Raw genomic sequence first — 27,629 nt, 5'->3', positions numbered from 1 at the left:
GACAGTGTCATGTCAGCAGAACTGGAAACAACGTTTCGGCTGTGGTTTCAGCTGTCTTGGGTCTTTGCTTCTCTTCAGGAATAAACCTGAACTTGTTCCTTTGCAGCCTACGCCTGCTGACACAGCTCCCTACTTGAACTGTCAGCATAATGCCACATAAGGAAATATTTCACTTTTTCTCCAAACATAATTTGACTTGTATAGTTTGCATCATATACCCAATTATTCTTGTTCATACTATGATTCACGATAGCATAAATATAAATATGTGTTAAAAAATGTTCAAGTAAATGCTTAATTTTCTCTCTCTAGGCCATGAACACAGGCCGGCCGCCTCGCTCTCCACACCCCCTCTCTGTCCATACTTGGCAATGGCTCGGGTGCTGCTCGCTGATTGGCTGCCCCCGAGCCAGGGCGGCGTGACCCGGATATGCATGCCTGCCCCCCTCCCCCCTCCTCCCTGCAGTGTCTCCGGTACAGGAAGTGCTCTGGCTGACTGGGCTGGGCCGTGGGGCTCCGACTTGGACAAAAACAAAAATAGAAATAAAATAGTACATCGCAAGTCGCGGGGAAATAACATCTCCTTCCTACAGATTCTCCAGGCGTCGTGACCCCCCCGGATAATCCGAGAGCCGCCGAGATGGTAAGGCCGGAGCCGAGGGGGAGACTGGGTTCGGGGCGACTGAGACCTGTCCCGTTATAGGAAGTGTTGTCCTGCGGCGCTCGGCTCGGTTCTGGGTGCAGGGTCCCGGCCGCAGGACTGATAATAATGTCCAGGAGCAATGCTAGTGTCGGGAATAACGACAACAGAGGTGCGCGTCCGCAGTTGGACCTTATGGAGCTGCGGTGTTGAGGGGGCAGTCCGGCAGCCCCAGTGGCTAAAATAGCAACAGCTACGCAGTGTCGGGGATCCGGTAATACTCCACCGAGCAGCCCCTCCCCGCCGGCTGCTGGCCTCACCTGTATCAGGGGCTGTGCTGAGTGTCGGTGTGTGTTCGACACCGGGGGCAGTATGTCGCGTCCGTGAAGAGACAGAGACAGTGACTGACTGGCACTGCAATTGACTGCCTGCCTCCCTGGGACACTGCCTCACTGAGACACTGCCACACTGCCTGCCTCACTGAGACACTGCCACACTGATCCTGCCTCACTGAGACACTGCCACACTGACCCTGCCTCACTGAGACACTGCCTCACTGAGACACTGCCACACTGAGACACTGCCACACTGACCCTGCCTCACTGAGACACTGCCACACTGCCTGCCTCACTGAGACACTGCCACACTGACCCTGCCTCACTGAGACACTGCCACACTGCCTGCCTCACTGAGACACTGCCACACTGATCCTGCCTCACTGAGACACTGCCACACTGATCCTGCCTCACTGAGACACTGCCACACTGACCCTGCCTCACCGAGACACTGCCACACTGACCCTGCCTCACTGAGACACTGCCTCACTGAGACACTGCCACACTGACCCTGCCTCACTGAGACACTGCCACACTGACCCTGCCTCACTGAGACACTGCCACACTGACCCTGCCACACTGATCCTGCCTCACTGAGACACTGCCACACTGATCCTGCCTCACTGAGACACTGCCACACTGATCCTGCCTCACTGAGACACTGCCACACTGACCCTGCCTCACCGAGACACTGCCACACTGACCCTGCCTCACCGAGACACTGCCACACTGATCCTGCCTCACCGAGACACTGCCACACTGATCCTGCCTCACCGAGACACTGCCACATTGCCACACTCCCTGCCTCACTGGGACACTGCCACACTGAGACACTGCCACACTGATCCTGCCTCACTGAGACACTGCCACACTGATCCTGCCTCACTGAGACACTGCCACATTGCCACACTCCCTGCCTCACTGGGACACTGCCACACTGAGACACTGCCACACTGACCCTGCCTCACTGAGACACTGCCACACTGACCCTGCCTCACCGAGACACTGCCACACTGACCCTGCCTCACTGAGACACTGCCACACTGACCCTGCCTCACTGAGACACTGCCACACTGATCGTGCCTCACTGCCACACTGCCACACTGCCTGCCTCACTGAGACACTGCCACACTGACCCTGCCTCACTGAGACACTGCCACACTGACCCTGCCACACTGATCCTGCCTCACTGAGACACTGCCACACTGACCCTGCCTCACTGAGACACTGCCACATTGCCACACTCCCTGCCTCACTGGGACACTGCCACACTGACCCTGCCTCCCTGAGACACTGACACACTGCCTGCCTCACTGTGACAATGCCTCACTGAGACACTGCCACACTGATCCTGCCTCACTGTGACAATGCCTCACTGAGACACTGCCACACTGATCCTGCCTCACTGAGACACTGCCACACTGACCCTGCCTCACTGAGACACTGCCACATTGCCACACTCCCTGCCTCACTGGGACACTGCCACACTGACCCTGCCTCCCTGAGACACTGACACACTGCCTGCCTCACTGTGACAATGCCTCACTGAGACACTGCCTCACTGATCCTGCCTCACTGTGACAATGCCTCACTGAGACACTGCCACACTGATCCTGCCTCACTGTGACAATGCCTCACTGAGACACTGCCACACTGATCCTGCCTCACTGGGACACAGACACACTGCCCCTGTCTCCCTGAGACACAGACACACTGCCCCTGTCTCCCTGAGACACAGACACACTGCCCCTGTCTGCCTGAGACACTGACTGGCTCACTGAGACACTGGCACTGACTGGCTCTCTCTGGTTGAGTGACGCACCAACATGTTTTGTCCATTCTAAGTGCTACGAGCATTTCCTGTGCACTCTCCCTGTGTGTCTCAGCTGTTTGTTGTTTACACAAAGGGACTGCGATATGTCTGCTGCAGTAAAATGCAACACATAGCGTGCCATGGTCGATAAAATCTATAATACAGAACATGTCCTGTTCAATAAATTACTATAACAACCTGAGTGCATTAAGTAAATCTAAACCAGAGTTGAGAGCGCAGGTTCTCAAGGGGGGACACTTTTAATGTCCAGAGGGAAATAGCCAGGCTCGCTGCCCCCCTCCCCCTCTCCAGATGTTGACCTCTGGGGTCATCCAGATGTTGGCCGTGTTTAATCAGAAAAGGATCTGTTAGTAAACAGCATGTCTGTGATCTGTGCGAGTCTCTCTCCCACATGGAACCAGGAGCTCTTGAACTTCTGTCATAAAGACAAGAATCTGCCAGTTTCTTCTCTGCCTGAAGAAGTACGTTTTACTGTACAAAATGACCAAATTCTGATCATTTCCAGTAAAATGTCTTTAGCCCAGTCTAGTTAAGGTCTGGGGGATAGGACCATTCTGTTTGGATAGTGCAGTCTGGGATAGATGTCAAGACCAGTTCCCTGGGATCAGACTAGATGGGTTGAATAGTTTCTTTTTGTTTGTAACCTGTCTGAGTTTCTGTTTATATTCTTAAAAAGCGCTAATAGTCTGTATTACACTGTGCCGTTGGCTGGGATTAGAAGGAAACATCAGGCCGCCTGTCACTTGGATCAGTGTGGATCCAGATATATAATAAATAGGTAAAGTTCCTCAAGTTCTCTGTGAAACGGAGGCCTGGAATCCTGTGCGTGATTATTCAGAGATGCTGTGAGGATACAGGCTGTTCCAGCATGTGTGTGTTAAGGAGGAGTGACAGAGCTGTACCAGGCTTTCTGTAGTCTGTCTCACCTCAGCTGTGCCCCAGCACGGATACAATTTGCTTGTTCTTGATGTGTCATTTTTTTTGTGAGCCAGTTGATTCATCACAGAGCTCCTGTCCCTCTGTGGTGTGTGACTGGGGTTACAATTATTAGGCCGGCAGTACAGTGTTGTTGCTGATGCCAGTGGCCTGTCGGTGTGCAGTCCTAGTGTTTTCACAGTCTGGACAGTTCTGTGGTCTTGGCAGTGATGGGGATACAGCCCTGTCCCAGGCTCTCAGGGCTTCTGTGTGTCTGTCCACTGCAGAGTGACCAGCAGCTTGACTGTGCCCTGGACTTGATGAGGCGCCTGCCACCCCAGCAGATTGAGAAGAACCTGAGTGACCTCATTGACCTGGTGAGTGACCACTCTGATGGCCAGCCGTGGCAGCGGGCGCTCCCTGGCGTTGCTGTGGAAACAGGGTGTCTGCGCGGAGAGGGAGGCTCTGACGTGCGGTGTCTCTGTCTGTGAAGGGTGGGGCGAGGAAGCCATTCCTTGTGAACCCCCTTCAGACAGCTGGGAGTTTGCCTCCCCCCCTCTCTTTCCTTGTGACTTCTCACTCTTTGCAGTACCTTCTCACTGGCTAGGAGGTGCTCTCTCATTCTCCCAGCCTGTCTCACTCTGCCGTACCCTCATCTCCCTCTGACCCCGATTCCTGAGCGTGTGATCGCACAGGTGCTGGCTGCAGTCTGGCCCTGGAACTCGTTATTTGTCATTAACATGGCTGTCAGTCACTCTCTAAGCCTCAGCGATTTATCCCCGCCTTTCTCTCTCTCGGCCCAGGGCTGGGAGCTACACTGTCTGTCTCTCCCTGTCTCTCTCTCAGCCCGGGGCTGGGAGCCACACTGTCTGTCTCTCCCTGTCTCTCTCTCTCGGCCCAGTGCTGGGAGCCACACTGTCTGTCTCTCACTGTCTCTCTCTCGGCCCAGGGCTGGGAGCCACACTGTCTGTCTCTCCCTGTCTCTCTCTCTCGGCCCAGTGCTGGGAGCCACACTGTCTGTCTCTCACTGTCTCTCTCTCGGCCCAGGGCTGGGAGCTACACTGTCTGTCTCTCCCTGTCTCTCTCTCGGCCCAGTGCTGGGAGCCACACTGTCTGTCTCTCCCTGTCTCTCTCTCTCGGCCCAGGGCACACTGTCTGTCTCTCCCTGCCTGGACTCCCAGTGCACAGCTGCCTGACACTTTGAAGTGCTACCCTGCCAAGGGCTGATAAAACGTCCGTTCCCAGTTTTTGTTCTGTGGAAGAGCCTGCAGCTGGGGAGCCGGCTCGTGCCCAATCCCAGCGGCCAGTGCGGCTGTGTTCAGGCAGCGAGCCTCCTGCTTCCCGGGCTCTGCCCTCCTGCTCCCGGCCCGTCCCTCTCTCCGGCAGGGAAGAGGTTAACGGCGCCGTGCTGGGGGTGGCTGCCAGGTGTGCGGGGTCGTGTTTCCCGGCGACGGGGGAACAAGGCGGCCCTTGTGCCTGTCAGGGCGGGGGGGCGGCGGGAAGAGGGGTGGTTTCCCCGCGGCAGTGGGAAGCTGCTCTGCCCCCACCCTGTGCTCCCCACTCCCCTCTCCTCCCCACACTGTGCGGGTATTGTCTGGGCCCACACTGGGAAGCGTGGGGGGTGTCCTGTGTCATCAGGTCCTGTAACAGCAGCCCTGCTCCTCGCCGCCTCACTGCGCTCGAAGAAAGGGATACAAATTGCAAGGTAAGGGGAGAGCAGGAGGCAGGGCGAGGGAAAGGGTGCGTATAATTGAACTGCCGAGAAGGAAGAATGCGGCAGGGAGCAGAGGCCAGCTCCCCTCTCTCCCCTTTGTGCACTAGTGAGGACCTCCTCTCCCCCTCTCTCACCCTCACTCTCTCCCCCTCCCTCTTTCCCCCTCCCTCTCTCTCACCCTCACTCCCTCCCTCTCTCTCGCCCTCCCTCTCTCCCTCACTCCTTCTCTCTCTCTCTCACCCTCACTCCCTCCCTCTCTCTCTCTCACCCTCACTCCCTCCCTCTCTCCCTCACTCTCTCACCCTCCCTCTCACCCTCACTCTCTCCCTCTCTCTCCCCAGGTCCCCAGCCTGTGTGAGGATCTGCTGTCCTCGGTCGACCAGCCCCTGAAGATCGCGCGGGACAAGATCGTGGGGAAGGACTACCTGCTGTGCGACTACAACCGAGATGGCGACTCCTACAGGTCGCGCCCGGTGCTGTGTGGCCTCCGTCTGTCCTTTGTGTCCGTGTGCGTCTCCTCTTTTTCTGAAGCACCGTGTCTGTGTCTGGCTGTCCAGGTCTCCCTGGAGTAATAAATACGAGCCGCCGATCGATGATGGAGCTATGCCCTCCGCCCGGCTTCGCAAACTGGAGATTGAGGCCAACAATGCCTTTGACCAGTACAGGGACCTGTGAGTATCCACTGTGACCAGTAGATCGCTGTGTTGAAGAGCAGTCCTGGGATTGGTTCTTTGGGACGGGCTTTTCTTCGTGTGCATGTCTGTCCTGTTCTCTGATAGGTAATGTGAGGTGTGCGTGTCTCAGCGCTGGTCTCTGATAGGCACTTCGAGGGGGGCGTGTCTCAGCGCTGGTCTCTGATAGGCACTTCGAGGGGGGCGTGTCTCAGCGCTGGTCTCTGATAGGCACTTCGAGGGGGGCGTGTCTCAGCGCTGGTCTCTGATAGGCACTTTGAGGGGGGCGTGTCTCAGCACTGGTCTCTGATAGGCACTTCAAGGGGGGCGTGTCTCAGCGATTGTCTCTGATATGTCCTTTGAGGGGGCATTTCTCAGCGCTGGTCTCTGATAGGTACTTCGAGGTGTGTGTGGCTCAGTGCTGTTTTCTGATAGGTACTTCGAGGGGGGCGTGTCTTCAGTGTACCTGTGGGATCTGGACCACGGCTTTGCTGGAGTGATCCTGATCAAAAAAGCTGGAGACGGATCCAAGAAGATCAAGGGCTGCTGGGATTCCATCCATGTGGTGGAGGTGCAGGTGAGAGGGCGAGGGAGATGGGGAGGGAGAGATGGGAGAGGACAAGGGACAGAGGAAGGTGTTTCGAAGAGCTGGCGAGGAGCAGAGAGGCAGGAAGAGAGAGCAGAACGAAGTGTAGTTAACATTATTACCTGATTTCCACACTCTCAGGAAAAATCAAGCGGCCGCACTGCCCACTACAAACTAACCTCCACTGTGATGCTGTGGCTCCAGACGACAAAGACCGGTTCTGGCACCATGAACCTGGGAGGCAGCCTGACCAGACAGGTAATTCTCAGACTGGATGGGCTGGACTCGGACCAGGCCAGCAGCAGTCAGTGCCGGATGGGTCATTGTTCTAGCCAGACAGGCCCCACGCAGCTGACCGGTGACCCACTGCACTGACTGGTTTGAGGTCACCATTCGGAGCATTCCAAGTCACTTACTGTGTTTGTCTCCTCCTTTCTCTCAGATGGAGAAGGATGAGACAGTGAGCGAGTCGTCTCCACACATCGCCAACATCGGCCGCCTGGTGGAGGTGAGTGGAACTGCAGCCTTGGTCGGGCTGTCTGATTGGCTGAAACTGTCGTAGTGTGACAAGTTCAGAGCTGCCTATTGGTTGCCCTTCGGGAAATCATTTTTCCTCTCACCTGGTGCTGAGTGAATGGGAGACACTCAGTGTAGAGACACAGTAGCGGGATTTCCTCATGGGAATCGGGAGAAAAAAGGAATAAAAACCTCAACCGTCTCTCCCCTTGTCTTTGTCAGGATATGGAAAATAAGATCCGCTCCACTCTCAACGAGATCTACTTTGGGAAGACCAAGGACATCGTCAACGGGCTCAGGTACAAAAACACTCTCTGGGAACAGAGGCAGTCAGTGTGGGACTGGACTGGTCTGTAGACGCACAGCCAGTGTGGGACTGGACTGGACTGGTCTGTAGACGCACAGCCAGTGTGGGACTGGACTGGACTGGTCTGTAGACGCACAGTCAGTGTGGGACTGGACTGGACTGGTCTGTAGACGCACAGTCAGTGTGGGACTGGACTGGACTGGTCTGTAGACGCACAGTCAGTGTGGGACTGGACTGGACTGGTCTGTAGACGCACAGTCAGTGTGGGACTGGACTGGACTGGTCTGTAGACACAGCCAGTGTGGGACTGGACTGGACTGGTCTGTAGACGCACAGCCAGTGTGGGACTGGACTGGACTGGTCTGTAGACGCACAGCCAGTGTGGGACTGGACTGGACTGGTCTGTAGACGCACAGCCAGTGTGGGACTGGACTGGACTGGTCTGTAGACGCACAGCCAGTGTGGGACTGGACTGGACTGGTCTGTAGACGCACAGCCAGTGTGGGACTGGACTGGACTGGTCTGTAGACGCACAGCCAGTGTGGGACTGGACTGGACTGGTCTGTAGACACAGCCAGTGTGGGATTGGACTGGATGGGCCTGTAAACATGGGATTGGCTCTGCGGTGAATCTCGGGGTTCAGAGTGTGTCCCTGAGTCAGGGCCAGCCTGAGCTGGTTCTCCTCCCACTGATCTTGTTCTTACTCTGCTCCTCTTCATTTCTTTCTCCTCTCCCCTCTTCCTGACTCCATCCCTCCCCTCCTCCCTACCCCCTCTATCTGCCTTCCTGCCCCTCTCTCCCCCTGCTCTCCTCCTGCAACCCTCCCTCCTCTCCTGCTCTTCCTCTTTCCTCTCTCCCTCCAGATCTATTGACTCTTTGCCTGATAATCAAAAGTACAGGCAGCTCCAGAGGGAGCTGTCCCAGGTGCTGACCCAGCGCCAGATCTTCATTCAGCCCGATAACTAGGGCTCAGGTACAGCCTGCCCGTGTGGGAGTGACACTGTGTGTGTGTCTTACTGACCGGGCCTGAGACATGTGCAGGAGAACTGTTCGGCCTCTCAGTGCACAGAAGCCTAATCCAGCCCAGGTTTTCCAGCGTTGTCAAGCAGACTCGTGCCACAGCGTCCTGAACGTCTTCAAGATTGAAAGCGCCATCAATCAGGCTCCCGGTGTGAAGCATGGGCGTTATCCCTCCCCCACATCCGGTCAATTTCACTGCTCTGCACCACTGGAATGGCAGGGAAAACCTGGAGGTGACCATGCTGCTGTGGATTGGGAGTGGGATGTGTTCCCTGCTGTGTGCGTGTGTGTGTGTGTCACAGTGCATCCCTCACTCACAGCGCTGCAGCGCACCTGCTGGACACTAACTGGTAACCATGTGTGCCGGAGTGCTGCCAGCCTGACCTTCTGCGCACTAACAGCAGTCTGCCTGCAGGGTGCAGTGTCGCGCTGTCTCCTGAGCTCCCTTGCCTGGGCGCTGTGCAAGGGAGGGCAGGTCAGCAGCACACCAACAGTTTCTCGCCTCTCTCCTCTCCGCCCCCTGCAGGAGCGTTCAGACTCTGGCCGACAAGTCGAAGCAGGAGGCCCTGAAGAACGACCTGATGGAGGCGCTGAAACGCAAACAGCAGAGTTAGAGCCCGACGCTCCTGTTCCCCCGCCCTCTCCTCTCGCCACCTGTGTCTCCTCTCACTCCACCCCTCCCTCCCCGGCGCTGAGCACTCTCTTCATTAGGATAAAAGGCTTTCATTGTGTTCTTTGGTTTTCTTTTTTATGTTGTTGTCATCGATCGATCTCCTTTTCCCTGAAGCCATTTGACTTTGTTCTGTTACTGTTGCCACCGTTGTTGTCGCTGGGTTTCTCTCTGTTCGTGCTGGTCTGCCCGCAGGCTGCAGCAACAGGACTCGCAGTTTCCCTTCGGCTTGAGTTATCATTGCCACCTGTACTGTCACTAACCCTTCCTTCCCCTCCTGTATAAATTGTAAAAGCAACTCAGCAGAACCTTATGCTAATGACTCCATTGGATGAAAGTATTTTGTACAAAAAGGAGAGAAAAGTGATATGAATTTTTGGTGATGGTTCGTCTTGTCCTCAGTCTGTCTGTCGCGCTGTCTTCCTGTCGGACTGTCGGGGTGTGTGTCTGCCTGTCTCTCTGGGGACCCTGCGCCCCCCCGTCCCGCTGTCCCGGGCACCGCGTGGCGCTGATGTCTCGGCCTGGAGGCGTGTGCCCGGCACGGCCCGTCTCGGAGTCGCGGCCCGGCCCCCCCAGCAGGCGGACAGCGCCGGAATCGGCCGAGCCGCTGTGTGTGACCCTGGTCTCTGCCGAGTCCGGCCTCTCGTCTGCCTGACCAGGGCCGAGGTTTCTGTCTGCGAGATCTTCCTCTGTTACCTTGTTTTTCGTTTTGTAAAGCTTAGACTTGAGATGTTGACCTCGTGTGTTCGAGCCTCCAACACAACATCAATAAAGGACAAAGTGGTTTCTGGCCTCCGAGCTCTTTCCTTGGTGTCGGCTGTGTGTGACCGAGGGAGCGCAGACGCGACCCCCTCCTCTTCCTCTTCCTCTCCAGCCTTGCTCTCCCCTTCTTTCAGAGAGGGTTTGGAGTGCAAGAGGGAGCGTGTGTGTTTCAGCCCGTCGGCCCCCGGGGTCTGAGCTCAGGCTCTCCCCTCTGCTGTCCCCCGGCAGGCAGGTCGCCGGTCCTGGTGGCTGCGGAGAAGCGCGACCTCGTCGGTCATCGCGGTGCTGCCAGCCCACGGCCCGCTGGACTTGGGCATCCTGCTGGCTGAGCGATTCTGTCGCTCGATGATGGTCGCCTGGCCACCAGCTCACGCTCAACCAACTTGTTCTTTTCTTTTTTAACTCTCCTCTGACATGTGATTGACTCGGTATATAATTGGACGCAGTGTCTGCATGGTACTTTCCGCTCGGAGGCAGATGGGAAGTCCGTGCCAGTTTGGCCCTCGGGTCAGTGAGGGCTACCTGCTGTACTCGTGGCCGACTTCTGGTTGGTTCCTTTCGTGGGAAAGCTGGCTGGAGGGTTGTGGGTGCCCTCTAGTGGTTGGTGGTGAGTGCTGGATTGTTGTCTGAGGTGTTTTCCCAAAGCCTCGGTTTTGTTCCCCTTTTTGCACCGGGGTATTTAACTGAAACATCTGAGCCATACAGCCCTGAGTCTCAGGGGGTAGCAGCTGTCTTGTCTGGGGTTTGAGCCCACAGCTGTCCAGCTCTGAGTTCAGAGCCCTGATCGCTCTCTGCAGATCCCTGCTGCACCCCCTGCTAAAGCAAATGAAAACATTTCAATGTAGCTCGACTAGAATCTCATTTACTAGAACTGGCACCAGGAAGGGGCTGTCATTATTATTCAGAAGAGTCTGCTCGGTGGCTCAGTGGCGTGGAGGCAGTGAGAGCTCGCTGAAGAAGAGGGATTATCCGGATCTGGATGCAGAGACACGGTTTTCCTCCCGGCAGAGCAACCGGATAAGCCCAAGGGTGGGCTGGAGTGGTGGATACGGGGATTAGGGAAGCCGGGAACAGGCCGGTTAGAGGAGGGAGGGGTGGCAAGAGAAGGTAGACAGACACACACACACACCAGAGTGGGCTGTCAGTGTGCCAGTATTTCCACAGCCGCCCTGTTGGGGTGATCTCACCAGAACCCCCTGTTGGGATTAAAGGGGTCCCCCTACTGCTCCACTGCGGCAGGACGGCTCGGCTGCGGGTCCTTGCCTCTGACGTAACGGCACGCTTTCAAAGAGGATGGTGTCTTTTGTGAACTGCCTCTTCTCTTCGTTGTGGGTTGTGATTTGCATGAGCTGTGATGCCACACAGGAGCCACACACTTGCTCACAGCTCACATAGCAGAACAGGAGGCCGAGGACACGGCTGGCACGCACAGACTCCACCTCGCAGAGCACGCACACACACTCTTACCCAGCCCACACGCTCGCGAGGAGCCCGCAGACACAGCCACAGCCACACCAGAGAGAGGGGTCCGCTGCACGCAGGTTTCACGACTCCGTGAGGGGAAAGCTGCACAGACCTCGCCTGACCACCACACGGCCACTCCGAGACCTCGCCTGACCACCACACGGCCACTCCGAGACCTCGCCTGACCGCTGCGCCGGCCCCGGGCTGCTCGATGAACCGGCCGACCCCCTGATGGAAGGAGACGAACTCCTTCAGGCCCGAGGCGTGCGTCCGGCTGCGGGGGCACTGGGATGGAGGCGGGAGGGAACGAGTCGCTGCCCTGGCCGAGGGGCGCGGCGGGGGGGGGCAGCGGCTGGGTGGCCGCGGCTCTCTCCCTGATCGTCCTGCTGACGGTAGCGGGCAACACGCTGCTCATCCTGCTGATCTGCACGCAGCGCGCCCTGCGCAGCACCTCCAACTACTTCCTGGTGTCGCTCTTCATGTCCGACCTGATGGTGGGGCTGGCGGTCATGCCCCCGGCCATGCTGAACGCGCTGTGCGGCCGCTGGGTGCTGGCGCCGGGCCTCTGCTCCGTCTGGGTCTCCTTCGACGTCATGTGCTGCAGCGCCTCCATCCTGAACCTGTGCCTGATCAGCCTGGACCGGTACCTGCTCATCATCTGCCCGCTGCGCTACAAGCTCCGCATGACGCCCGGCCGTGCGCTGCTGCTCATCCTGGCCGCCTGGAGCCTGGCCGCGCTGGCCTCCTTCCTGCCCATCGAGATGGGCTGGCACGCCCTGGGCGCCCCCCCGCTGCCAGCGCCGGGGGAGTGCCGCCTGCGGGTCAGCCTGCCCTTCGCCCTGGTGGCCTCCTGCCTGACCTTCTTCCTGCCGTCCGCCGCCATCTCCTTCACCTACTGCCGCATCCTGCTGGCTGCCCGGCGCCAGGCGCGCCAGGTCGCCTCCCTGGCCACCGCCCTCGCGCTGGCCCCGCCCGCACAGGTGAGCGACAGCCCCGCCCCGCTGGGGGGGATGGGGGGGACGCTTTTTTTTACAATCCTCCAGGGAATCGGAGCTTCGGCAAGACTGGAGAAATCCAAAACAAAGAAACGCCAAGATCCACCAAGAACCGAGAGAGGGTGCAAGACGAGGCGGCGTGGGTCCGGTCTGCGGGGCGAAGGGAGAGGAGCTGCTCATCCTCATCCTCACGGCTCCCAGCAGAGCGAAGAGGACTGGAGCACAGAGCCACAGTGCCGTCAGCCTGCTGGGAGAAGTATTGTCTATTCCTCGTGTGTAAAGACGTGTGCATTGCTGCAAGGCACAGAGGAAATATTCTAGCGATTGAATGTTCCTTTATCACATTACTGATGGTCTGTTTTACACTGTGACCACTGTCTGCGGGCTGCGCCCTCTGGAGGGTTGGCATACGAGCGTGAGGAAGGTTACAAACGAGAGGGCACCCTGGGGCTCTGGGTGCAACTGAACCAGTGTGAACCCGTTCCCCTGGCAGGGGGGACTGGGCATCAGGGCTGCAGGGCATCGTGAGGGAAGGGGAGGGGTGAGAGGGAGAAGATCTCCACACCAGTGACAAAGAGGATGTTGAGTCAGAGTTGGAAGTGGTCTTCAGTGTGTCAGCGTGTGTTTCAATGCTCTGCCCAGGCTGGGCTCCTGTTTGTGTCACTGTGCCCAGGCTGGGCTCCGGTCTGTGTTGCTGTGTGTCTGTGTCACTGTGCCCAGGCTGGGCTCCGGTCTGTGTTGTTGTGTGTCTGTGTCACTGTGCCCGGGCTGGGCTCCTGTCTGTGTCACTGTGCCCAGGCTGGGATCTGGTCTGTGTTGCTGTGTGTCTGTGTCACTGTGCCCAGGCTGGGCTCCTGTCTGTGTCACTGTGCCCAGGCTGGGATCTGGTCTGTGTCACTGTGGCCAGGCTGGGCTCCTGTCTGTGTCACTGTGCCCAGGCTGGGCTCCGGTCTGTGTTGCTGTGTGTCTGTGTCACTGTGCCCAGGCTGGGCTCCGGTCTGTGTTGTTGTGTCTGTGTCACTGTGGCCAGGCTGGGCTCCTGTCTGTGTCACTGTGCCCAGGCTGGGATCTGGTCTGTGTCACTGTGGCCAGGCTGGGCTCCTGTCTGTGTCACTGTGCCCAGGCTGGACTCCTGTTTGTGTCAGTGGGAGTCGAGTGGCGCTGTGCCCAGGCTGGGCTGTACCCTGTCTGTGACACTGATTGCTGACCTCCTCTCTCACAGCACCCTCATCCCTCTCCACCATGTCCAGGGGGCTCCGGCGAGCGCAGGCTGGCTCACCGACACGGGCGCCGCGCCCTGAAGGCCAGTCTGACCCTGGGGGTCCTGCTGGGGCTGTTCTTTGTTGCCTGGCTGCCCTTCTTCATCTCCAACATGGCGCAGGTCAGAGGACCCCCGTCTCCTTTCACTCATCGCTCTCGCGCTCTGTCACTCACACATTCTGAGTCGTATTGATATGGCTGATGAATCACAGGTGAGCCAAAGCAAAAATATTTGCAATGTAGCAGTGTGCACAGTGGGCGTGTGGGAGTGTGTGTGTATAACATTGTGTGCGCAATGGCAGTGTGTGTGTGTGCAGTGTAGCAGAGTGTGTGTGTAGCAGTGTGCACAGTGGGCGTGTGGGAGTGTGTGTGTATAACATTGTGTGCGCAATGGCAGTGTGTGTGTGTAGCAGTGTGTGCAGTGTAGCAGAGTGTGTGTAACTGTGTGCACAGTGGGCGTGTGGGAGTGTGTATTTATAACATTGTGTGTGCAGTGTAGCAGAGTGTGTGTGTAACTGTGTGCACAGTGGGCATGTGGGAGTGTGTGTGTATAACATTGTGTGCGCAGTGGCAGTGTGTGTGTGCAGTGTAGCAGAGTGTGTGTGTAACTGTGTGCACAGTGGGCGTGTGTCTCCCTGGGCACACACAGCTCTTGCTCAATGGCACCTCAGTGCCAGATGGATCCTCACTCCTGTCAGCTCCCCAGTCTGCAGTGGCCGACGCGCACACCCCTCAGCCTGTCCTCCGGGCCTGTGCCGGCGCGCGTGGCAGTGAGTTCAGAGAAAAGTCTCATGGCAGAAGATACAAAATTACTTTTGTCTTTTAAATCTTCAAGTAATAAAACACTAGTATCAAGTCTGCTATCACCTTGTGTGGAGTTTGGAATAGTGAATAAAAATCGATAGTGTCAGTGGGGTTTGTGCTTTGTGTGTGTCTTGTGTATGATTCTCCTGGCTCACTGCAGGCGGCCTGTCAGTGTGACTTTTCCCCAGTGTCTCCTGTTTCTCTCTCTGGGCACCCAGTCCGTGTTACAGAGATGCAAACTCAGATTCTAGCAGGTTTATTGGCATGACCGATGAATAACAGTGTTGCTAAAGCAATAGCAAATGACAAACAGCAAGACATTTACATAAAACGTACTTGAGATGCTCAGTCTCTGTTCCTCGGGCTGTGACAAGATCACACACTGGGCTGCAGCTCTAGTGAGTTTCCTCCCCCAGTAGGATTGGAAGCTGTTCTGATTCTGGCAGGAGTGGGAATTCTGAGATTAGATTTATTTTAGCTACAGTATAATTGTTTGTGTGGTTGTGTTTCTTGCAGTGCAGCAGAAAGTGCATCTCCATTTTTACTTCTTCCTGCTGGCGGTGGGAGCACAGCCTGTTTCTGTGACCAGGCTGTGGTCACTGAGCCTGTCCTCCGTGTCCAGTTTCTGTGTGTGCGAGCGTCTCCTCTCTCTTCAGGTGCTGAGTGTGACTCTCTCCTCTCTCTCCAGGCGGTGTGTGAGTGTGACTCTCTCTCCTCTCTCTCCAGGCGGTGTGTGAGTGTGACTCTCTCTCCAGGCGGTGTGTGAGTGTGACTCTCTCTCCAGGCGGTGTGTGAGTGTGACTCTCTCTCCTCTCTCTCCAGGCGGTGTGTGAGTGTGTCCCCCCAGCTCTGTTTGACGTGCTGACCTGGCTGGGTTACTGTAACAGCACCATGAACCCCATCATCTACCCCCTCTTCATCCGGGACTTCAAGCGCGCTCTGGGCCGCTACCTGCCCTGCTGCCCGCCCTCCTGGACCCGCCGGCCCAGCCCCCTGTCCGTCTCCGTCCGCAACTCCCCCAGTGGCTACCGGGGCGACCCCCCGCTGCCCTCCCCCTCCCCCTCGCCCGCCTCCCTCACCTCTGACCCCACCGACCCCTCTGACCCCACCCACCACCCGCCCTGCAAGAGGGAGCCGCCGGCGACCGCCACCGACGCCGTCAACCTGTTCGACATGGAGCATGCTGGGAATGACAGCCTGCTGCCCTGCCAGGTCGGCCCCCTGAACGACTGAGCAGGCAGGAAGCGTGCGGACAGGAGAGAGGAGATGGGACGAGTGCGGGGAGGAGGAAACGCAGAGAGGGGAAGAGATGTCTGACTGCTCCCCGTGTCCGGACTCAGGCATCAGGCAGAGCATCACCCCTTCAGGCACTGATTTTATTTACAGAACTTCTGCTCTGGGACAGAACATTTGTAATTCCATGCAGTTTTGGATTAAACTACATCAATTCACAGCCCAGTCTTGTCTGCCTCGTGCCTCCGGTCTGTCTGTGTGCCACACGCGTCCTGCCGTCGGGCTTGACCTCTACCATAGCGTCCAGGGCGAGGTGGACAGCTGCCCGCTGGCCAGGGCACGGCCGGGGTGTCCCGTCTGGTCCCTGAGGGGTCAGCTGGAGCTGGGACCATGCCGCCTGTCTCTGTCCCGGCGCCCGGCCTGCTTAAACAAGGCCGTCACGAGAGGGGGCGGCAACACGGACACTCACGTTTCAGAACTGTGGGGGCGCTGCCGAAGAGGTAGGACCGCAGTATGTTGTGTTGTGCAGCACTCCCCACCCCCTCACCCCTCTGAGGGCACACCTCCCAGGAGCTGTGCTCAGGGCAGGGCTGAGCGCAGGGGGGTCAGGAGGCCACCGTGACACCCCTCTTCCTGTCATCCCCAGCTGGAGGGCACTGCTGCTCCCCGAGATCTTGTGTGGCATCGCCCCAAGTGGCCAGGACTGTTTGGTGGTCAGAGGGTAACCCCTGGGGTAACTGTGTGTAGCACTACAAACACCTCGGCCAAGCGCCCACACCTGGCTGGCAGTGCAGCTAGGAATTCTGTGTGATATTCAGAAGGTCAGTACTGTCCAGCATGTTCCAGCCCCCCCCTCCTGCCGCCATTCCCCTCAGTCTGTGGGGACGTGGTGGTTGTGACACCATCCTCCTCCTTTCTTTCTGCCTCACTGACAGAGGGCTCTTCCTGACCAGGTCCACCTCCTCCACCTAATCTGCATACAGACTCCACCCCCGCTCCACACACCACGCCCCCTGCTTCATCTCCAGGCTCTGTTCCTCCTTCATTAGCTCCACCCCCCAGAGCTGACTGGTCTGACTCGGGCTCCGGCTTCGGTTCTCTCTCCGTGGCAACAGACTCCTGGGGCATTGAAAGGACGTCGCCGAGACACGCCCCCTCCCTGGTTGGCACGCCCACCGCCACCAGGATGGTTTCAATCTGCCGCATGTAGTCCAGGTGACCTTTGACCTGAAGGATCATGAAAACAAGTTCTGAGCTTTGCTTCCTCAGGCTGTGCTTCTCGACTTTGGGTTTAAGGACATTTTTTTGATGTGCGGCGCATGTGTACAGTGATGCTGTGAATCATGTTTTCTCTGTAATCTCACCACAGATGACAAGTCCACATTCATCATGCGTCGGTCGTCCAGGTTGATGGGCTGGAGCCCAGCGACGGACAGCTGTGCCGACGAACTGCGATACACGAAGCTCAGGAGCCAGTCCCCCCTGAGACAAGACACACGGTCAGCACAAGACACCACATCCACGTCCGAATTCCAGCTCGCTTCGCGGTCCCTCCCCACACCTGCAGTAACCGTTGATGATCCTCCCAGACACAACCCTAGACAAGGCCTTCCACTGCCGCGCAGAGCCGTCCACCGGCGCCCCCAGCAGGACAACGTCCTCAATCACGCCCTCACAATCTGAGAGGCACATGGATGAAACAGGAAATCAGCAATGAGCAATAGTCTATCTGCTGCAGGTGTCTTTACCTCTGTCAGGTACGTTCCACTCACCTGTGTCGTTGGCCAGCTCCTGCAGGCAGAAGTAGATGACTCTGGCCCCCAGACTGAAGCCAATCAGGCTGACAGGACGCCTTCCCTGCTCACAGCCGGGCAAGACAAAGGGCACAGTTACAACCCACCAGTCTGAGGACCAAGTGTGAGTCAGTGTCGGGCATTGTGAGACACAGTGAGTCGGTGTGAGACGGAGTGTGACAGTTTGAGAGAGTGTGAGCTAGTGCGAGACAGTGCGAGACCGTGCGAGACCGTGCGAGACCGTGCGAGACCGTGCCTACCTGATGCCGGCTCCTCAGAACCTGTGCCAGCTGCTTTCCTACCTCGGCAGAGCGACTCAGACACACCCCCCAGGGGTTGTCAATCACACTGGCCACAGCCAGCAGGGAGGCGGGCCAGGTCAGCGCGGTCAGGATCCCTAGACAAGCAGGACAGCCGGACAGTAACTCATCACAGACACACGAGACAAACACTGACCGGTCCCGAGGCAACAGAACCCAGCGAAGGGGTTCATCAGCCAGGAAGCAGGAAGAGACACAGTGGAGAGACAGCGCCCCCTACCTGACAGCACGGTGTATTTGAGGGCCTCCTGGGCCACCATGCTGACCAGCCCGTCCAGCAGCGAGTCCAGCGCTGAGCCCAGCTCCAGCAGGTAGCGCGACTCCCAGCACAGGCAGTACTGCTCTCTGGACTGCCTCAGACTGGCCCACGGGGCCTGGAAGGAGCCTGTGATGAAGGGGTGTGGGGGCAGGACAGAGAGACAGAGGCTCAGCAAGCAGCTCCCTGCTGCGGACTCATGCGCCATTCATGAGGGCTCTGGGCTTCTCTCCAGAAAGCTGTGCATTCAAACAGCAACGACAACCACTCACTGCGTCTACGCTGCACTTACAGAAAGGAGATCCACTTCACCCCACTGAGGTGCAGGTCAGGGGAGGAGAAGGGAACGTCAGGGAAACCCAGACTGCAGGATTCAGCCAGGACTCTAGGGTTTAACGACCCTACTCTTACGAACAGCCAGTGGGTCTTGAATGACCGAGGAACAGGCCTGTATTCAGCATGTCACTTTGCTGCAGCTCAGAGAGTCTCTATCTTCCTGTCTGCAGGGATGAAGCCACACTGAATGGATGTACACAACACAAACACATGCGCACACACACACAATCACATCCCTGCTCACCTGATTCCAGAATTCCCAGACAAGGTCACCGGCCAACCGGACACGAAAAGCACAGTCAGCACACAGTCACACGAGCAGTACGCAGCACACACACCCCATCATAGTGTGTGTGTGTTACTGGCCAGTGCCAGCCTGCAGTGTTCTCTGCCCAGAATGTCAGTGTCTCGGGGTGAAAGTGTTTGTGGGTGCCAGTGTCTCGGGGTGCCAGGCCCTCACTGTATTTTCCTCGGCACAGCCAGCCTGTCACAGCGATGGTGAGGTGAAGGTGCTTCCCAGTGCTCAGCGGCCGGAACTCAAACTCCTCGATGGCTCCGACGCGCTTGTTCATCTTGTACCCTGAGGCGGGGCAGTAACCCAGGGAGACAGACCGTCACAGACACGGGGTCAAGAGGTCAAGGGGTCAAGGGGTCAAGGGGACAGGGCAGGAGAGAGAGGGAGAGGAGTTACCGCACAACCAGAGACCCTGAGGTGTGGCTCTCCAGCACAGGGACTGGCCGACAGCTGTGCCTCTCAGTCTCTAACCGCGGCAGTCGGTCGGCTCACCAGTCAGTCCGGCCCCGGCTGCGCCGAACAGGGAGGCCATGATGGCAATTCCAGCCACAGAGCCGAGAGCCGCCGCCCCTCCTGCGCCGATCACCGCACCGGCGCCCGCGGCCACCAGAGGGGCCGCCAGCCCGCCGGTCAGGCCTGCACACAGGGAGAGAGACACGTCTGTCGCACGTCCTGGGCAACAGGTCTGACCGCACCCGTGCACTCAGAGGCAGCGCAAGCCGAACTGACCAATCACGGTGCCCCCGCCCACAGTGGCCAGGCCAATCAGGAGGTAGCGCTTCAGCTTCCTGCCCCTCTCCTTCCTGCGCCGTCGGGACTCCTCCTCCCTGGGGGGCGGAGAGTTAGAGCAGTCAGAGCCTGCAGAGCCACAGAGCCCGCGGAGGCACCACAATCACAGACACACAGAGCTGTACTCACTGCTGCAGCCAGTCCTGAGAGCAGCAGGAGAAACACAGAGACACGAGTCACAGGCTGTTACACTGTGGTGCACTGTTACACACACACACACGACACACACTGTTACACACACACACGGCACACGACACACACAGTTACACACACAGGGCACACACGATACACACTGTTACACACACACACGGCACACACACGACACACACTGTTACACACACACACGGCACACGACACACACTGTTACACACACAGGGCACACACGACACACACAGTTACACACACAGGGCACACACGATACACACTGTTACACACACACACGGCACACACACGACACACACTGTTACACACACACACGGCACACGACACACACTGTTACACACACAGGGCACACACGACACACACAGTTACACACACAGGGCACACACGATACACACTGTTACACACACACACGGCACACACGACACACACAGTTACACACACAGGGCACACACGATACACACTGTTACACACACACACGGCACACACGACACACACAGTTACACACACACGGCACACACGATACACACTGTTACACACACACACGGCACACACGACACACACAGTTACACACACAGGGCACACACGATACACACTGTTACACACACACACGGCACACACGACACACACAGTTACACACACACGGCACACACGATACACACTGTTACACACACACACGGCACACACGATACACACTGTTACACACACACACGGCACACACGACACACACTGTTACACACACACGGCACACACCGCTCCACACTGTTACACACACCGCTACACACTGATAAACAATTTGACACACACACAGCTACCCAGTGAGATACATCTGTTAAGGCACTGATGCAGTGAACCCCAGGGGTGCCCAGGGGGTGTGTTAGGGTGAACCTGCTCCAGAGTCTCTCACTCACTCTGTCTCCTCCCCCCCCCTCCTCAGTCTCTCCCCCAGTGTCTCCTCAAAGTCCTCCAGCTCCCTGGGGGACACCCGCAGCAGGCAGGAGACATGGCGGATCAGGACACGGGCCCGGGCATCGTAGAACCCTGAGGAGGGACAGGAGCACTCAGGAGACCAGCAGAAAAACATAGAGGAGACACTGAGGTTCAGAGGCAGAGGTACTGAGGATCAGAGGCAGAGGCACTGAGGATCAGAGGCAGAGAGACACTTAAGAACAGAAGTAGAGGCACTGAGGATCAGAGGCAGAGGCACTGAGGATCAGAGGCAGAGGCAGAGGCAGGGAGACAGAGTGACAGTGACTGGTATCAACACTGGGTGCCTCCCTCTCCCCCTGCACAGAGGAGACGCTTTCCCTCACTGACAGCGCGTGCAGAGATGTGTGCTCACCGTCCCTCACAGAGAAAGACACCAGGTCCTGGAAGAGAGCAGGGTGCACAGCCCATTAAACAAGGCAGGGCTGACGTACCTCGTTAACTGGCTAACGGACTGACTGCCCCATGGGCAGCTCTCTCAGTGTACCTGTATGACAGGCTGAGCCCCGTGTCCCAGCCGCGGCTCCTTCTGCAGGACAGAGAGGAAGGTGTCCGTCCCCTCGAGCCCCAGGCCACCCAGGAACGCCTCCATCACTGGCAGGACGGTGTCGCACAAGCCCAGCCAGGACACCAGCGCCTGCACATACTGCTGCCGGAACAGCCTGAGCACGGCGAGAGGCAGGGGCAGTGAATCCCGGTAGGTCACTACAGCTCACTCTCTGTCCATCAGGGAACAAGCACAGCTCACTCTCTGTCCATCAGGGAACAAGCACAGCTCACTCTCTGTCCATCAGGGAACAAGCACACATCACTCTCTGTCCATCAGGGAACAAGCACAGCTCACTCTCTGTCCATCAGGGAACAAGCACAGCTCACTCTCTGTCCATCAGGGAACAAGCACACATCACTCTCTGTCCATCAGGGAACAAGCACACATCACTCTCTGTCCATCAGGGAACAAGCACAGCTCACTCTCTGTCCATCAGGGAACAAGCACAGCTCACTCTCTGTCCATCAGGGAACAAGCACACATCACTCTCTGTCCATCAGGGAACAAGCACAGCTCACTCTCTGTCCATCAGGGAACAAGCACAGCCCACTCTCTGTCCATCAGGGAACAAGCACAGCTCACTCTCTCTCCATCAGGGAACAAGCACAGCCCACTCTCTGTCCATCAGGGAACAAGCACACCTCACTCTCTGTCCATCAGGGAACAAGCACACCTCACTCTCTGTCCATCAGGGAACAAGCACAGCTCACTCTCTGTCCATCAGGGAACACGCACAGCTCACTCTCTGTCCATCAGGGAACAAGCACAGCTCACTCTCTCTCCATCAGGGAACACGCACACCTCACTCTCTGTCCATCAGGGAACAAGCATAGCTCACTCTCTGTCCATCAGGGAACAAGCACAGGTCACTCTCTGTCCATCAGGGAACAAGCACACCTCACTCTCTGTCCATCAGGGAACAAGCACAGCTCACTCTCTGTCCATCAGGGAACAAGCACAGCTCACTCTCTGTCCATCAGGGAACACGCACACCTCACTCTCTGTCCATCAGGGAACAAGCACAGGTCACTCTCTGTCCATCAGGGAACAAGCACGGGTCACTCTCTGTCTATCAGGGAACAAGCACAGCCCACTCTCTGTCCATCAGGGAACAAGCACAGCTCACTCTCTGTCCATCAGGGAACAAGCACAGGCTCCACAGAGACCCCCGGCCCTCTGGGCTCACCTGTGCTCAGACCCCGGGAACAGCTGGGCCAGTGACACCGCACACAGAGCCGCGTAGGCAAAGCGACCTGGTTCGCCGAGCAGCCGACCAATCACCGCCTCCGAACTGGGTGGGACCAGCCCCTCTGCTGGAGACACTCCTCCCACCCCACCAAGAGAGGAGTCTAGGCAGGGAGACAGACCGTCACAGAGACAGGGACAGGGGGACAGGAAGTTAGTGTCACATGAGAACAGTGCCTCTAGTTTTGAAACTTGCTGGTAACAAAGCCGGGCCTTGTGCCGAACTCCTGTCCTGCCGTGAGCCCAGCAGCACCGAGCAGCACCGAGCAGGACTCAGGGCAGCCCAGCGCATGCGCCGGCAGGGGGCGCCGCTTCATCGTAAAAATTAAAACTCACTGAGCTGCGTCGGCATGACAGACTAATTCCGCGTGTTGCCAAAGCAATTGCAATGAATTAGCAAAACATAGACATTAAAATGATGTTACTGAATGTAAGTGAGAGCGGCTGTCTCTCTCTGTCCTCTGTCCTCTCGCAGCGCCTGCCCCCGTCTGTCCAGCCCCGGAGAATTAAGGACGTCACACGACCGACTTCCAGATGGAAGAGCTCTCCTGCCGCTGTGCGGCGCAATGAAGTATGTATAAAAAACAGAACTGTGGAAACAGGGTGAATCGTCTGTACCTTGTAGTGCCTTCGCTTCTGTCGAGTCCGGCTCCTCGGCCTCCATTTATTGTCGGAGCGGCTGTATTTCCCGGCCGATCCCCGCCGCTCCGGACTCAGGGTAAAGTTCGGACAACTTTCTCCCAGGCTGTCAATCAGGCCGCCCGGCCCCGCCCCTCCCCGCTCGGCAGATAGGAGACTTGCGTGACGTCATTAAGAAGCGCGTCCCCGCTGGCTGGATGGTTGGTGTCCCTCTTGTGGCCATAGTCCTGCACTGCAGGCGGAAACTGCAGTGTCTAGCTCTCGCCGGCAGGTGGCAGGATGGCTCCATGACTTTCAAATAAAAAGGTTGCAGGTTATTTTCTTCAGATTATTTTCTCCCCTCCCTTCCCCCTGCCCGTACTACCTCATTGCAAAATAGATACGAGGGTGCCTGCAAGCAGGGATCTGGCTTTCAGATTCAGGGATCAGGAAGGATCAGGACAAAGGATCTGGGAAGCTGCATTAGGGGTTAATTCAACCTTCAGTACTGAGTGGGTGAGACGTGATCTGTGACACCCTGCCATAGCTCTCTGCATCGCCATCTGCAGGGGAGCTCTGAGTGTGGTGAGTCGCTCCCCTGTGACTGGACCGCAGAGACAGGAGCCCAGGGAGAGCCGCCGCCGTGCTCACAGAGCTCTGTGTGCAGGATGTGTGCTGATCTGCCTCCCTCTCGCATGCTTTCTTCTGCTAGATTCTGCTTCCTTGCCAGACACCTGACAAGAAGAAACAATTGTCATCTTTAAGGGGGAGTATAATTAGAAATCAGCTTCTTTCTTTCGCCCCTGAGCTCCCCCCAGCTCCCCTCCTTTTCTCTGCTCTCTGTCTCCTTCTCTCTCCTTTCAACCTGCCTGTGTGTCTGTCTGCGTGTGTGTCTGTGTGTCTGTGTGTCTCTCTGTGTGTGTGTGTGTGTGTGTGTGTGTGTGTGTCTCTGTGTGTCTGTGTCCATCTCTATGTGTGTGTCTCTGTGTGTGAGGAGCAGCAGTGCAGACTGAGAGAGGGAGGCTGCCTGGGTTTGTGCAGTTCAGATTAATCATTTAGCTCCTTATCTCTCCTGCGCAGAGTGGTCAGGGGGGAGAGAGAGAGATTGGAGTGAGAAAACCGAGCAATCAGATACCTGGCTGTTGTCAGAGGCAGCACCACAGCCTGGACACAGACACTGGACACGGGCAGACGTGGCTGACCAGAGAGGACAGGCTCAGTGACCACAGCCTGAACACAGGCAGACCTGGCTGCCCAGAGAGGACAGACTCAGTGACCACAGCCTGGACACAGACATTGGAGACCTCAGTGACCTTGGAGTGACCACAGCCTGGGCATGGAAACCAGAGATGCACTTTCTGCTGGACTGCAAGAAATACGTTTTATACAAACATTCTTCCCTAAGATCCAGCAGCCACATCACCCTGCAACTCACAGCTGGCAGCCCACTGGAGCTCAGCAGGTGTGAGCCTGGTCAGTACCTGGATGGGAGACTCCTGGGAAAAACTAAGGTTGCTGCTGGAAGAGGTGTTAGTGGGGCCAGCAGGGGGCGCTCACCCTGCGGTCCATGTGGGTCCTAATGCCCCAGTATAGTGACGGGGACAGTATACTGTAAACAGGCGCTGTTCTTTGGATGAGACATAAAACCAAGGTCCTGACTCTCTGTGGTTATTAAAAATCCCAGGGCGTCTCTCGGAAAGAGTAGGGGTGTAGCCCTGGTGTCCTGGCCAAATTTCCCTCTGGCCCTTACCAATCATGGCCTCCTAATAATCCCCCTCTATGAATTGGCTACATTACTCTGCTCTCCTCCCCACTGAGAGCTGATGTGTGGGGAGCGTTCTGGCGCACTATGGCTGCCGTCGCATCATCCAGGTGGATGCTGCACATGGGTGGTGGTGGAGGGGATCCCCATTACCTGTAAAGTGCTTTGAGTGGAGTGTCCAGAAAAGCGCTATATAAGTGTAAGCTATTATTATTATTATTATTATTATCAGATAACTAATCTAATCCCAGAATTTCCACACTTCCAACTGCAGGAGGGGTGAGGAGACTCAGCTGAGCTGCAGGCAAGTATGTGATCTCCTGTCACATCCCGAGGGACGCTGAGGCTGTCTTCCAGATGATAATATTGTGATATAGTTCTAAAGGCCATGGTGTTGCTGTAATTGATCAGCTGGTTGAGTGTGACTCTGTGAGGGACGCAGGCACACAGGCACACAGACGGGCACGACCCCTGGACAGGGCTGCTCTGCAGTCACTAGTGCTGCTGTATTTACTGTGCGTCACGGTGATTGAAGATCACACAGACAGTGAGGGAGGGACTGCCGCTCGGCCGTGGGGAATCTTAAATCTTTTACCAGAGCTGCCAGCTCTTCGTGCATAAAACTCCTGACCTCCGCTCTGTACTGCAGGATCACCAGGGGAGCAGCTTCTGAAACTCCTACTTATTATTTCACAAGCATGCGCTGGGAGACAAGAAAGAATCGTTCTCCGTGTTGAGTCAGGATAAGTCACCCCTGTAACGCTGGACATGACTCATGCTGTCATTCTGACCGAGAGTGGGAGAGCAGGCGCCGCTCTGCAGGACAGACGCTGAAACTGCAGCTGTGGTCTTAACACAGTGTGTTACTGTTCACTCTACCTCTGTCTACCTTACCATTAAGATACCAAATAAATTAGCATTTGTGTTACAATATCAAATGAATCAGCAAAAAGTTAAGTTTTAAAGTTACTTGTTTTGCCTTGTCATCCACCTATCTGTGATAAACACTTAGTCCAAAGCAGTCTGACCACAGTGAGCTGTGAGGGGCTCAGGTTGGGAGACAACTCAGACACACCTGTTCACCTAGGAGGTGCATAAACCTGGTAAACCCCTGTACAGAACATGCAACCTCCACACAGACATTAGCTTAGACTGGAATCAGGCCTGGGATGTAACAGCTGTGAAACGGCAGGGCCAAGAAACATTCCGACCAGGAGAAAACTCACACAGTCATGGGGAGAACATGCAAACTCCATACGGAAGGAACGCTAAGCTGGGAACCAGGACCCATGATCAGCACTAACTGCTACACCACCCTCTACAAATGTATCATGATAAGAACATGAACATGGGCAGTGCTTGAGAAAAGACCCACTCTGGAATACTGCATATAGAGTAACTTACAGAAGCAACAAGGCTTAGACGACGTTAGAGCCGAGCCCCAGCCCCCATCCCTCCCCCCAGTCCCCCCTCCTCCAAAAAGGTAATCAGACAATTTGTCCGTTGCCTGGTTACTAAACGCAGCTTCTATAAGCTGTTCCAGTCTTTTTTTTAGAAGAGCCAGACCACTCTTGTTTCAGTACTGAGCCCATTTGAGAGCGATCGCGGTCGCTAGGTTATAAATATTGTTCCCATTAACCTCTTCAAAGCTTCTGGAGCTCTGGGGGGGTGTTCACCTGCAAATTCAGAGCCCCCCCACTTCAGGACGGAGCAGAGTGCACCCCAATCTCAGAGCACCCCGCTTTAGGACAGAGCAGAGTGCACCCCGATCTCAGAGAACCCCACTTTAGGACAGAGCAGAGTGCACCCCGATCTCAGAGAACCCTACTTCAGGACAGAGCAGAGTGCACCCCAATCTCAGAGCAGCCCACTTCAGGACAGAGCAGAGTCACCCCGATCTCAGAGTACCTCTTCAGGACAGAGCAGTGCGCACCCCGATCTCAGAGTACCTCTTCAGGACAGAGCAGAGCGCACCCCGATCTCAGAGTACCTCTTCAGGACAGAGCAGTGCACACCCCGATCTCAGAGTACCTCTTCAGGACAGAGCAGAGCGCACCCCGATCTCAGAGTACCTCTTCAGGACAGAGCAGAGCGCACCCCGATCTCAGAGTACCTCTTCAGGACAGAGCAGAGCGCACCCCGATCTCAGAGTACCTCTTCAGGACAGAGCAGTGCACACCCCGATCTCTGGGAGGTGTGGGAGCTGTGGGCATGTGGGCTGGGCAGACGGTTCTGGTCCGGATGTGCTGTACAGGTGACACACAGCCCATGGACAGCACCAGTGCAGGGCTGCTCCCCACAGAGACAGCAAGAGCTGGGCGGCCGTGTGCTGGCTGTGCTCTCCTGTCCCCGTATTTAGACACATCGTGTTTTACAGGAATAGTCAGTCTGGAGGAAACAGAGGAGCTCCTGTCCTCAGGACCTCATGTCTCAGAGACTCATGGAGGGGCTGGAACCAGTAACACCCCCCCTGTCTGCCTGCTCAGCACAGCTCCGGGTCTTCACACGAGTGACACACAGCTCAGTCGCTCCAGTGATGATGAAGAGGAGGACAGCGATGCCCTGTGTGACACAGAGCTCAGTCTCCCCAGCAGGAAGATGATGATGATGAAGAGGAGGACAGCGATGCCCCCCGGAGCTCAGGCCTATTAGCAGACGCTGCCTCAGTTGCAGATCAAAGCTCTGGGGCTGCAGCCCTACTGTGTGTCTAATGGCCCCCTGTGCTCCAGCACTGAGCTAATAGGGGCAGGAGACCCAGTTACACTGGTGCTGTAACAGACCCTCTGTACTGGA

At 56.8% G+C, this 27,629-nt stretch overlaps 3 protein-coding genes across 4 annotated transcripts; 2 read left to right on the top strand and 1 right to left on the bottom strand.

Moving 5' to 3' along the window:
- The first annotated feature begins 447 nt into the window (after nt 1-447).
- capzb (capping actin protein of muscle Z-line subunit beta) lies at nt 448-9,994 on the top strand. Of its 2 annotated transcripts, XM_069183745.1 has the most exons (10): nt 448-643; nt 4,012-4,101; nt 5,780-5,901; nt 5,996-6,109; nt 6,545-6,686; nt 6,837-6,953; nt 7,138-7,203; nt 7,434-7,510; nt 8,382-8,491; nt 9,065-9,153. In XM_069183745.1, exons 1-9 carry the CDS (start codon nt 641-643, stop codon nt 8,482-8,484), a joined length of 834 nt encoding a protein of 277 aa, XP_069039846.1. In that variant the 5' UTR covers nt 448-640; the 3' UTR covers nt 8,485-8,491; nt 9,065-9,153. The 2 variants fall into 2 exon arrangements, with proteins under 2 accessions (XP_069039846.1, XP_069039847.1); XM_069183746.1 differs by lacking the exon at nt 8,382-8,491 and having other exon boundaries at nt 449-643; nt 9,065-9,994.
- Nucleotides 9,995-10,087: 93 nt separating this feature from the next.
- On the top strand, nt 10,088-15,946 carry htr6 (5-hydroxytryptamine (serotonin) receptor 6). Its single transcript, XM_069183742.1, has 3 exons — nt 10,088-12,414; nt 13,652-13,810; nt 15,316-15,946. Exons 1-3 carry the CDS (start codon nt 11,725-11,727, stop codon nt 15,724-15,726), a joined length of 1,260 nt encoding a protein of 419 aa, XP_069039843.1. The 5' UTR covers nt 10,088-11,724; the 3' UTR covers nt 15,727-15,946.
- On the bottom strand, nt 15,851-23,390 carry tmco4 (transmembrane and coiled-coil domains 4). Its single transcript, XM_069183741.1, has 14 exons — nt 23,075-23,390; nt 22,398-22,560; nt 21,149-21,323; nt 21,017-21,044; nt 20,586-20,715; nt 19,456-19,553; nt 19,219-19,362; nt 18,892-19,011; nt 18,060-18,224; nt 17,780-17,916; nt 17,499-17,583; nt 17,288-17,405; nt 17,091-17,208; nt 15,851-16,953 (listed from the first exon to the last, which is right to left on the bottom strand). Exons 1-14 carry the CDS (start codon nt 23,118-23,120, stop codon nt 16,549-16,551), a joined length of 1,932 nt encoding a protein of 643 aa, XP_069039842.1. The 5' UTR covers nt 23,121-23,390; the 3' UTR covers nt 15,851-16,548.
- Between the last annotated feature and the right edge of the window lie 4,239 nt (nt 23,391-27,629).

Source organism: Lepisosteus oculatus, chromosome 25 (assembly GCF_040954835.1).
Source record: "Lepisosteus oculatus isolate fLepOcu1 chromosome 25, fLepOcu1.hap2, whole genome shotgun sequence".
In the NCBI taxonomy this organism is placed as follows: domain Eukaryota; kingdom Metazoa; phylum Chordata; class Actinopteri; order Semionotiformes; family Lepisosteidae; genus Lepisosteus; species Lepisosteus oculatus.
The sequence above is the reverse complement of the archived record's forward strand: the minus strand, read 5'-3'. Positions and strand labels throughout refer to the sequence as shown.

What these genes read in the sequence shown, in the direction of transcription:
- capzb (XM_069183745.1), top strand. An exon ending in TGAGTGACCTCATTGACCTG is followed by an intron (nt 4,102 to 5,779) that starts GTGAGTGACCAC and finishes CTCTCTCCCCAG; the next exon opens with GTCCCCAGCCTGTGTGAGGA. An exon ending in GAGGCAGCCTGACCAGACAG is followed by an intron (nt 6,954 to 7,137) that starts GTAATTCTCAGA and finishes CCTTTCTCTCAG; the next exon opens with ATGGAGAAGGATGAGACAGT.
- htr6 (XM_069183742.1), top strand. Translation starts at nt 11,725, where the DNA reads ATGGAGGCGGGAGGGAACGAGTCGCTGCCCTGGCCGAGGGGCGCGGCG. An exon ending in CGCTGGCCCCGCCCGCACAG is followed by an intron (nt 12,415 to 13,651) that starts GTGAGCGACAGC and finishes CCTCTCTCACAG; the next exon opens with CACCCTCATCCCTCTCCACC. An exon ending in TCATCTCCAACATGGCGCAG is followed by an intron (nt 13,811 to 15,315) that starts GTCAGAGGACCC and finishes CTCTCTCTCCAG; the next exon opens with GCGGTGTGTGAGTGTGTCCC.
- tmco4 (XM_069183741.1), bottom strand. Translation starts at nt 23,120, where the DNA reads ATGGAGGCCGAGGAGCCGGACTCGACAGAAGCGAAGGCACTACAAG. An exon ending in AGGGGGGGGGAGGAGACAGA is followed by an intron (nt 19,554 to 20,585) that starts GTGAGTGAGAGA and finishes TCCGCCCCCCAG; the next exon opens with GGAGGAGGAGTCCCGACGGC. An exon ending in TTCTGAGGAGCCGGCATCAG is followed by an intron (nt 17,584 to 17,779) that starts GTAGGCACGGTC and finishes GGCTGTGAGCAG; the next exon opens with GGAAGGCGTCCTGTCAGCCT.